Source organism: Mesitornis unicolor, unplaced genomic scaffold (assembly GCF_000695765.1).
Source record: "Mesitornis unicolor isolate BGI_N332 unplaced genomic scaffold, ASM69576v1 Scaffold10241, whole genome shotgun sequence".
Lineage (NCBI taxonomy): Eukaryota > Metazoa > Chordata > Aves > Mesitornithiformes > Mesitornithidae > Mesitornis > Mesitornis unicolor.
In genome coordinates this window covers 1-11,234 of record NW_010163094.1, presented here as the reverse complement: position 1 = coordinate 11,234, position 11,234 = coordinate 1, and the positions used below count along the sequence as shown (strand labels likewise).

At 53.2% G+C, this 11,234-nt stretch overlaps 1 protein-coding gene across 1 annotated transcript; it reads right to left on the bottom strand.

Annotated features, from left to right (window-relative positions):
* Positions 1 to 621: 621 nt before the first annotated feature.
* On the bottom strand, positions 622 to 10,019 carry PABPC1L (poly(A) binding protein, cytoplasmic 1-like). The gene is made up of 15 exons (XM_010193819.1): positions 9,827 to 10,019; positions 8,809 to 9,002; positions 8,210 to 8,325; positions 7,319 to 7,458; positions 6,397 to 6,491; positions 6,004 to 6,141; positions 5,415 to 5,510; positions 4,645 to 4,911; positions 4,023 to 4,113; positions 3,611 to 3,736; positions 2,529 to 2,640; positions 2,316 to 2,337; positions 2,067 to 2,160; positions 1,104 to 1,234; positions 622 to 705 (listed from the first exon to the last, which is right to left on the bottom strand). The coding sequence occupies exons 1-15, from the start codon at positions 10,017 to 10,019 to the stop codon at positions 622 to 624; spliced, it is 1,899 nt and encodes a 632-aa protein (XP_010192121.1).
* Between the last annotated feature and the right edge of the window lie 1,215 nt (positions 10,020 to 11,234).

Sequence of the window (11,234 nt, the reverse complement as noted above, 5' to 3'; positions counted from 1 at the left end):
GCAAGGTTTACAATACACACAAAAAAAATAGGATGGGGCACTGAAGAGAAGCTAGGGTCACTGTACGAGCATGGTTCCTAGAGCATGGTGGGGTTGCTGCTCTGTTTCTTTGAGGGCAGTGTTCTCGGGGCTTGCTCTCAGTCCTGAAGCCTACAAAAAACCCAAAGAACCCACACATGCAATTTTCAACTGCTGAAGGAACAATTCCATCCAGACAAGAATTCACCTAAACTTGAATTAATACAGTTTCCTTGCTATCACAAGTCAAGAAAATAAGTGTACATGAGAGTCCAAATTGCTCGTTAATGGGTCTGTCCCACCCTCAGCAGCAGGGCCAGCTCTCCTGATCAATCCCACACAGCACCACCAATTTTTCTAGGCTATCTACCAACAAGTTTCTGCAAAAAAACACTGGGATCCCAGGAAAGATTGTGCCAGCCCCCACTAGACCTACAGAAGAGCAAGGTCCTTTCCTAAATTCCTTCCTGGTTGTGCTTTCGTTGCCTTCATGGGTATAGACAAAAACCACACAGAACCATGTCTCAACCCCAGTTTCAGAGCCAGAAACCCTGAGCACTCCACACACTCCAATGCCTGCGACAGCTCCCACACCTACCCGAGTCACTGCAGGAACGCCATGGCGCTGCTCTTGTGGGATGTCTCGGTCACCTGGTGTGCCTGGAGAACAGCGACCGCTTCCTCGATCTTACAACAGAGCACAAGGCAAGGAGAAGTTGAGTTGCTCCAACAGAAAAGTGTAACACAAAAAAGGGCAATATTCCTTCTTCCTCCTTCTGAGGAAGAACACCCACCCTGCTTTTCCCCTTTCACTTCCCAGCCACCTCCAAACCACCCTTGGAGCTTGCCCCCTGCTTTTGGGGAGTTGCTTTTAGCTTCTCCTGTTGGTGAAAGTGGGCAAGCATTCAAGGCACTGAGTGTGGTGCCACTGACCTGGGGCCCTTTTAAAAAAAAAGTAGCTACTTGCTCTTCCCACAGCTATCAACATCTTTGACTCATCTTCTGGACCATGATCACCTTTCCTTGCAGCAGCAGGCAGTTAGCCCTTTGAGATGTGATTTGTCTGGGTACCCAGTGCCTCCTACCTTGGCATGGAGGGAGTCGGGGGACTCCAGGAGCAGCAGCAGCTCGGAGTTGTCCATCTCCAGCAGCATCCCAGTGATCTTGCCAGCCAGTGAGGGATGCATCACGTGGATCAGAGGGTAGAGGTGCTCACCTGCTCCAGACACCAATGAGGACATTAGCACTGTGCAAGACTTTCAGCATTTTCAAAGCCAGTGCAAGCCCTCCTGCCCTCTCAGCTCTACCCTTTCAACTGAAAAGGGATACAAGGAGGATGGCAGTGGTGGAAAAATCTCTGCTCACAAACAAACCTACTCCTGCAGGCAAAATGCTCCCAGTCCCACTGCAGCATCTCCATACAACTGGGAGAATTAGCCCTACCTAATGGCATGCTTACCAGGAAGGAACGCCACACAAGGAAACTCGTGTGGAGGAAGAAAGCCACCTTTTACTGGTCAGGGACAATGCTAATTGCCCTCCTGCCATCCCATTCTCTAGCCCATGGATTATTTCACTGCCAGATTCCCCACCACAGTTTTTCCAGGGTGCCTCAGCCCTGTTTACATGCCTCCCCCTTCCCCTCCCCAGATTACTCTGCTCCCACCCCTCTCCTGGGCAGAGCTGACCCTAGCCCCTGTGGCCACCATGCTGCCCAGCACCAGGGATGCAGGATGGCTCAGAGCTCAGGGAAATTGCCAGCGCCCTGAAATTGCCTCTGCTGCAGAGCTTCCCCAGACACAGTATCACTGCTGGGCAGCTAACACAGACAGGGAGTGGTTTTGCTGCTTCCATATCCTTCCAACACAGCCCAGGTGAATTTTTTTTTTTGTTTTGTTTAAAGTAGCATAATATCAGAGCAATCCCACAAAGCCTTACAGCATTCCCAGTAGCCAAGTTTTCCCTGGTGCATGCAAATCCACATCCTCTCGCCTGCATGCGCAGCCCTGCAGCTGGACCTGCTCCAGCAGAGCAGCTGTGACACCCACCTATCATTTGCTTCTGCTCCTGAGGAGGGGCTGCTGCGAGCATGGATGCTGTCAGCGGCTCCTGTCCATGGACATGCACAGCAAGTTCTCCCACCTGGAGAAAAAACACAGAGCAGCAACCAGAAAGGCTGTAAGTAATGCAGGAGTTACCTGGCTTACAGGAATGGTGCTAGTCCACAAAACCAGCGGGGCATTTCACCCTTTGGAGCTGCTGATGCAGAATCTGGCAGAAAAGCCAGAGCCAGGTACCACAGCTGTGTGACTACTGGATCTGTAGCCCCAGTTACCCCAGCAGCCCTCAGGAAACATCCCCACAGCACCAGTCAGAGCCATGGGGCTGCCTGAGGTCCGCAGCCGTGTTAACCCATAGCGGGACCAGGCCCAATGCACATTGTGCTGGCTGCACCGAAGCCAGGAGCTCATGGAGCTGTTACCTGCGGAGCCACCATGGGTGGCACATGCCCCATTGGCTGCACGTTCCTGACGGCCGAGGAGTACTTGTAGTGGGGGGCACCCCGCGGCAGAGTGGGCGACGAGGGCATCCGGCCGCTGACAGTCTGTGTCCCAATGTTGACTGCAACAGGGATGGGAACATTTGTAAGGAGGAGGCCCTTAAATGCACCCCTGTGCTGGGGAGGGTGAAGCTACCAGGACAGTGTGCTCAACCAGAGGGGCTGATAGTGATAAGAGACTCAATGCCAAAGATCACCTTGGGCTAAATCACATGAAGCCATAAGGGTTGTAGGTAGGCACTGCCTCACTAGACAGTCCCACATTTTGGGGGACCTCAGACCTTTACGTGCTCAACAGGTGGGCAACTTCCACCACCTCTCCTTAAATCCTGTCCATGGAGGAGCCTCAGATGGAACTATGCTGTGAGCCCCTGTAAGCATCCTCCTCCTCCCTCACACGAAAGGCAGAGGGGTGATGGGACACAGGGTTAAAGCACTCCTGGAGTGAGGAATGCTTTGGCGGTACAGCAGGTTGGTTGCCAGTCCTGCAGGAGCACAGCCATGTCACGCTAGCAAGGCGGAGAGGACACTCCCAGACACAGCCCCAGCACAGTCAGGCACTGGGGAGGCCAGCAAGGTCTGGTTCTCAGGCCATAGCTCCAAACATCTCTAACATGAGCATGTTTTATGGGAGCTTTGTCCTTGGCAGTGGTTCAGCTACAGCCAGTGAGAACCTCTGCTGCTGCCCAAGAGGTCCTTTCCCAACCTCCACCTCAGCACTAAGCCTGGGGTGTCATGGCTGCACCATCATCTTTAATGAATGTGTTCAAAGAGCAATGATGACTTGACCAATCTATCTATCAGAGACCTGTCCCATTACCTGAAAGATCACAACCTTCTCCAAAAGTTACACACTTATTTATTACAGGCACTGCTCCAGTCCCATCACACCTGAGGGCACCATCCAAGCCTCTCCACAAGCAATCCCACAAACCAACCCATCTTTGGAGGCAGACCCAAGCTCACAGCAAGCACCCCCGCCAACATGTGGCCACTACAGCAATGCCTGAGGTGAGTCCTTCCCCCACTCACCCACTCTCTGGGCCTGGGGGGGCACACGGGGCACCTGTGTGGAGGCCTGTCTCATGGTGCTGATGTTGGACAGCAGGCGCCGGGGGGGCGCAGCAGACCTCAGCACGGGAGTAGCTGCAGGATACGCTGATGGAGAGATGGAGCACAATTAATAAAGCTTCTTGGTAGCTAGGGTTTGAAAGGAGATGTGAGGAGAAGTGATCACAGCTGGGGAAAGCCCGGAAACACCTCACCTCTGGGATCAACCCCCAATGGCTCATCCCCTAGTGCCCATCACCGTGATCTCTGCACCAAACCCCCTCCAGGCAACAGCCCACTGTGGTTACACTCTTTGTGCTGCTTTCAGAGACCCTCAGGCCCTACCAGGGCCCAGCTCACACCAAGGGCCCAGGGGAGAGACAGGCTGACTCACGGGGAGGCCGGCTGGGTGGCGCACTCCAGCGAGTGGCAGGACGGACTGGGACAGCTGGGCTGGGGCCGTAAAAGGTAGCTTGGGTTTGTGGCTAGGAAAGGAGAACACGTTATCCAAGGTGACTTGGGAGCTGAGTAGAGCCAGATTTAATGCAGAGCATCTCAGCAGCCACCATGCCCAGACAGCAGAGCCAAAACCACACTCTGCAGTGTGCTGGAGTGTTTTAAAGATTGACCTCCAGTCCTGCTGCCTGCGTATCCCCCAGCAGCTCTGCTTATCTCCTTCCTTTTGCACCTCTACAACCCTTCTCCCTCCCCTCCTTTCATCAAGAGACTTGTTCTCCATGCTCACACTCTCCCACCAAAGTCCTCCTTGATTCCCTCTTCTGAGGGCCCATCAGAGTCTACCAAATCTCCAGCCCATTACATGGAGCACTCACACCTCACCATGTTTTGGCAAGCCCTGCCGCTTACACAGAAGCCAAGTGCTGATCCCACACCAGCGTGCACTTGGGTCTGCACAGAACAAAACATGCTCCTCAGCCCAACTGCCACCCCCTTCCTTCAGCCCAGGGCAAATTCAGATCCCCATACAAGGCTGCCATTCAGGAGCAGGGACTCACCTGAGGGATAGGGGGTAGGAAATACCCCGGAGGGGCCTGGAAGGACCCCAGGAGAGGGCCGGGCAGAGCCCTCATGGTAGCTAATCTCTGCATGTACTGGTTGGTGAGGATTGCTTTCCGCTCCTCTTTCCTTTGTGCAAGCGCAACATAGAGAGGCTTGGTGCTGACGATCCGCCCGTTCATTTCTGTCACAGCCTTGGTAGCCTCTTCTGGGGAGGAAAAACATACAAACCCAAATCCTTTGCTATGGCCACCCTCTGTCATCACCTAAAATTGGATTAGAACAAGACAGCTAAGTCCATAGATCACTGCAGCACCCACGAAGTGCAGCACAGCAGGGGGCATGCGGGACCCAGAGGCACCCCATTGCAGCCCCCACACCCAGGGTACAAACACCACCCTGTCAGCCAGGCAAACCCCGCTCTCCCCAGAGCATGGTGGCTTTTGGCTCATTTCCATTTATACCAGTGTCACATCAGTCCTGAACCACAGAGCAGCTGGATAGTATATGAGATGATGTGGCTTTAAGGTCTCGTATCCCCTACACCTCACCAGGGCTGGGGTAACTCATCAAAGTTACAAAATATTTGCTAAATAAGCTCCTCAGGACAGCATGGGGTATAAGTGACATGGCCTTCACACTTGGCTTGAGATACAAGACATCAGCGGGGAACCAAACTCAACAGGATGATAACCCCGATCCATTTCCAAGGGCTGAGTGCACCACCCAGCTGACCCCAGGAGTCCCAGTGGCAGCCCTGGTCCCTCACCTTGGCACTGGTGATGGTGCCATACGGAGAGAACTCCTTCCTCAGCCTCTCATCATCTATCCCATCATCCAGGTTCTTCACATACAGGTTGACGCCCTGCAGACAGGCAGAAAAGCAGCTTGGCCTCTGGACTCCCAAAGTTCACAGTGGCTTTTCGAGCTGCATGAGCATTTCACCAGCAGCTCAGTTGAAAGGGTGGGACATCCCACAGATGGGACAACCCACATCCTCTCCAGATCCGTCACTGGACTTGTGACACAAACAGAAGCCAGAACCATGTGTGTGCTCCACTTGTAGGTGAGACACCCCAAGTGAAAAAACTACCCAGACCATTGCTATGAAGCTCCTCCAAGACCTCAGGAAGTCACCTTAATTCCAGAAAAAAGCAGACCCATTTGTTCACCTGCCAACATCATCCTGGGTTTAGATCTCTCTCCTGTTTCATGATACTACTTCCCAGGACATTACTAGACAGTAATTGGACCCTTCCGCAGGTCTTCTTGAATTGCAGAAGAGACTCCTCACACTGGTCTGCTCTGGAAAGCCCTGTGCTGTCCCTGGATGCAGTGTGGGCCTGCTCTCCCCTTACCTGGTACCTGCTCACCCGCGCCTGCCTGATCTGCTCAAATTTCCGCTTCAGCTCGCTCTGGCGCTCCAGCCGCTTCTGGGCTCGGCCCACGTACAATATGCGCCCATTGATCTCCTTCCCATTCATGTCAGCCACCGCCTGCCAGGGGAGGGAAGGGCTCTGAGCACAGCAGGAAGCCAACAGCCACAGTTTTGCCCTTCACCCATCACCCTGTCCAGCCCCACCACAAACAGACACCTCCATGGGCGAGGGCAGGGAAGCAGCACTGCTCCCCTTCGCCAGGTCCTGCCCACCCAGGGAAGCACAAAGCCCATGACGTACGACCCAAGGAGAGAGGGGAACATCAGCAGGTGACAAGCTTGGGGCTGAGACAGCAGATGGGCAGCCACTTGCCTTCTGGGCTTCTTCATGCTTCTCAAAGTTGACGAACCCAAAGCCCTTCGAGCGGCCAGTGTTGTCCATCATGACTTTGACACTTAGAGTCTTTCCTGCAGAAGGAAAGGAAAGTATCAGTCTGAGGAAGGGTGCCCACTGAGGAGGTGCCATCAGCACCATGCCTAGGAACCATCACAAGATGCCAGCCCAGCGAGGAGACCAGATGGCTGTGGCAGCACAGAACCACCAAACAGGAGGACAGACAGCAGGATCTCCACCATGAGGCAGGAAGGGGAGGCTGTACGTGTCGGTGAGGACAGTTCTTCCTACCCTGGTGCTGCTCTCATTGCTCTTGGTTTTTTGCCCCCATCAGTGCACCGAGTTCCTTTGGCCAGAATTCTCATCTCTTATGTATGAACACATACTTGGTTTGTATGAAGGATATTCACAAATTACCTGAAATAACACTGGCGAAATGTTGGCAGTATGGTCCATGGGTTGGCACACTATCTGACTATCTCTGTCACAGGAGATATCCTCCAGTAAAGGACTATACTAAAAAGACTTTTTGCTTTAAGTGCAGACTCAGCATCTTTTATTCCCAGGTTTCCTATAAGCAGACAGCACGCTGCTTTCAAGACCATTTCGAAAAATAACAAAACGAAAACCCCACTTTTGTTACTCAAAAAAGTAAAAAAAAAGGGGGTTTATTTTTTTGAAAGCACCTAATACAAGTTATCCTCCATCACTGCAGGAAGGTGTGTGAAATGCCCTCACAATTTAAGTCACTGTGGTCCTCCAGCAAGACAGTAGTTAGTAAAGTCTGATCCCATCGAGAGAAGGGGCTCTGTATTTCAAACAAGTGCTCTCTTCAGTTTTATTTGCAGTTGCCCCAATATTACCAGATAAGAGTATATTTTACTTCAATAACTGTACTCACCATACTTGGAGAACATTTCCCGCAGTCTGTCATCATCCACGTCAACCCCAAAGTTTTTGATGTAGACATTGGTGAACTCCATCGCCCTAGCCCCAAACTCTGCCTCGCGCTCTTTGCGGGATTTAAAATGGCCAACAAACCTGCAGGAAGCAAGGAAAGGGACATGAAACCCTCCATGTTCGCCGTGGAGGGAATATGGATACAGGCACATCTGTCTTAGTACAGGCAAAGAGAGACCCCATCACCTCAGGTCGTCCTTTGCTCACCCATAAATCCACCCCATGTTTCACATTCAGCAACTCCAGCATGTCCCACCCGTGAGCTCCACTTGGCACCACTGAAACAGGGAGAGTGCTAACACAGGGTACAGCTCCATGCTAGGGATGTCACCCCATAAGACCCCAAAAGACCACAAAGGAAGCCACCAAGTGCAAGCTCTCCTCCTCTGAGGTATCTCCAAGTCACTTGAGCAGCTGCTTGCCTCTGCAGAGAATAACGTGATGCAATGTAAGCAGGGAGCTGAAGAACAACAAAACCTCTTCCCACCCGGATTATCTGATGCTGACAACAGAGATCAAGGACCAGCCCTGCATTGTGTGCACTTTTTACACCGCCTTAGCAATAAAACAGCCCAGGGTGGGACTCCTTCCCCACCATCAGGAACAGCCCCAAACCACTATTGCACTTCCACCAGGATCAACCACGAGTGACTCACTGCCACAGAGAGCAGTGGAAATGCTGTTCCCAGTGAGGATGGATGGGAAGAGAAGAGAAAGAGCAGCAGGAGGTGGCAGCCTGAGCACAGGTGTTTGCTCTCAAGTGTGCAGCAAGGCAAGTGAGGAGCAGAGCCAAGCACAGAGCTGAAGAGATGTTCTCCTCTCCGGCACTTACACCTTCCGGTCATTGAGCAACATCCCATTCATGGTCTCGATGGCCACATTCGCTGCCTCATGAGTCTCAAAGTGAACAAAGCCATAGCCACGGGATCCATTTTCATCACAAACCACCTAAAAATGCAGAGTGAGGAGGAGGAAAGAGAGGCAGACACTAGTTTTCTCCATGCTTGCACACAAGTGGCAGGAAAACCCTTTCTCATTTTCTGGGGGCATTTACCCTCCCTGACACTCTGCTCCCACTGCAGCTGAGGTGCCATGGGGGTGTTGGCAGGAGGTCATGTAGCCAGGTGAGCCCAGGACCAGATGCCCTGTGCTTTATACGAAGCCCAGGAGCTCGTGGCTCACCAAGACCCAAGTGCCATCAAAGCACTGAGCTCAGACAGGACAACACACAGCACCTCTGTGTGGGGTTGAGGAAGCAGGGGGGCATTCAAGAGAAACACAGCAGAGCCTTTTGGCTTCAAAGCAGACAGGAATTTAGAGGAAACTTTGTAGGAAGTAGGAGGAAACAAGAAAGCGAATTTCAGCTGGCTGGAGCACACCAGGGCAGCTCTACAGCAAGCCCTTCCCTGCAGGGCCCATGGGTGCCTGTACCTTGCAGGACAGGATGCTTCCGAAGGCAGAGAAAGTGTCATACAAGGCTTTATTATCAATGGAGTCGTCCAGGTTCTTGATGAAGACGTTTCCAACCCCTGACTTCCTGAGCCCGGGGTCCCGCTGTGACCACATGATGCGGATGGGACGGCCTTTGATCACTTCGAAGTTCATGGTGTCCAGGGCTCGCTCAGCTATCAAAGAAGCAAACGGAGAGAAAGAGGGGGTAACACACAGATCTCCTTCACATCCTACAGCAGCTGAGATGGCCACAGAAGCCAGGGATACTCTTTGACAGGGGCTCATTAACTTAAACAAGAGAGGCAGCTCTGCCTCTCTGGGCAGCGGGGCCAGGCAGGGGCTGCTCTCCTCAACTTCCCTTCAACCACACCACTTCTTCCTTTTAAATTTTCTTTTTCCTCTCTCCAAAGCATGTCTGACTCCCACGGGATCATTCATGTCACTGTGAGCTCCAGTTTGGCAGATGCCCAACTCATTTACTCAGTAAGGATTTTGGTCTCCAGGGCAACTAACTCAACACCTTCTCATCACTGCTGCCTTGCTCCAGCATGAAACACCTGTCGGGTACCATGCCATACAGTGCTGCATCACTGCGATGCCTGCCCAGAGAGCAACCTTGTTTCACACCATGAGCCAGCGGGCAGCTGGCTGACCCAGGGAAGGGCAGAAGGGGTTTTTGTGCCCTTCTCCATGAGCTCACAGAGAGAAGGGACTCTTTCAAGTCACTTTCTTTCCCCCACAAGCCCAAAGCCCAGCTGCCACGTCCTCTCTCAGTCCCTAAGAGGAGATGGGAGTGGGACGGGTCACCATCTGAGACCAGATTGGGATTAATTACAACCAAAACCTAACAGTAGCAGAATATTGCCAAGCCATAACAGCTGAGGCATCCACTCAAAAAACTGCTTCCCGCTTTCCCACTGCCTGCCCTTCCTTCTCCCACACCCCCCAAGCCCTTGTTGCAAGGCAGCTCCTCAGGGCTGCATTGCAGGCCGCATACCATCCACAGGCTGCTGGAAGTTTATGTAGGCATAACCCAGAGACCGGCGCGTGGCGACATCCCGACAGACTCGGATGGACATGATGGGCCCAGCAGGCGAGAACTTCTCGTAGAGCATGGCTTCGGTCACATCTGGGTGGAGGTCCCCCACATAGAGGGAGGCTAACGGATAGCCAGGGCCGCTAGCGTTCATGGTCAACCACCAAGGTCAGCTGTGGAGGAAGAGAGACCTGAGGTTGCAGTGTGGGTTTTGGATAACGTGCAGTAATCCCAGACTGACACTGGAGCTGGCCTCACCACAGAGAAGCAAGCCGATCCCTTCCCACCAGCAACGGTAGGGCTGGAAATGCCCCAAGGATGCTGCAGTTCCCAAGTTTTTCAGGGAAATTTCAGTGTTGATGCAAAAGCCAGGCTGGGGTGACCTGCACGTATCAGGGGCCCTGCAGACCTGGGGAGCAGCCAGAAGGACACAATACACCACACACACCGGTTTTTTCCTTTCAGCACTCAAAAGCTAAGAGAAATTAAATGGAGCTTCATTCCTCAGAAGGCAAACAGCCCTTCTCCACCAGAGACTTCCATTTAAATGCCTCTTTAATGGCTCCCTCCAGCCATCTGCTCCACCAGAGCAAACCCGAGGAGCAGGGACGCTGCTTCCCTTGAGCAGCCCACACTGCCAAGCCAGTGCTCCCAGCAACCATCTCCATCCCTAACAAGGCAAATACAGGTTTTTAGCTGACCCTTCCCAGGGAAGCAAGGCACAGCTTGCTGATGAGGCCCCCCAAAGCAGTAGAAGCGATGCTCAGACTCCCACTGTTTTCAGTAGGGTATAAAGTTGCGAGTGAAGACATCAGTTGCTGCTTGAGGTCCTCCAGGGTACTGCCTGGGAAAACAGAAATGCAGCTCCTGCCTTAAAAGCTTACAAGCCCATCTCTGGTGCTCTCACCTTAAAGCTCAAAAGACCTGAGACACTTGGTAACATACCTTATGGACGCCCCAAACACACACACACACAATACATGTGCATTAAGCAACCCCTCAGTCAAAGGCACATCACCACCGAGGGCAGAGCACAGCAGAGCTGTGCCGCAGCTCCACGGGGCAGACCCCTGGTCCCCCAGCACTGCTGACAGCAAATAAATGCAACCGAGAGAGTGAACACAAACCCCCCCTACAGCTGGGTGCAGAGAGCTAGGGACGGGAGGTTGGAGAGTAGAGGACCGAAGCCGAGGACCGAGCAGAGCCCCAGTCCAGGGCGCGGTGGGTAGGTGGCAGAGATGCTATCTCACCCCGGCTTGCTGCCGAGCCCCCCGCGGCAAGGGCAAAGGCACTGAGCACCCCCCGGCAAAGCAGTGGAGGACCAAGGAGCCCGCCCTCGCTCTAGGCCGGGAGAACCCCCCAAGCCCTG

Bases quoted from the DNA above. Each gene is read 5' to 3' on its own strand.
- PABPC1L (XM_010193819.1), bottom strand. From the start codon at position 10,019: ATGAACGCTAGCGGCCCTGGCTATCCGTTAGCCTCCCTCTATGTGGGG. The intron at 8,326-8,808 runs GTACAGGCACCC...CTGCATTTTTAG, and splicing joins GAAGCATCCTGTCCTGCAAG to GTGGTTTGTGATGAAAATGG. The intron at 6,142-6,396 runs GCAAGTGGCTGC...CTCCCCTGGCAG, and splicing joins AGCATGAAGAAGCCCAGAAG to GCGGTGGCTGACATGAATGG.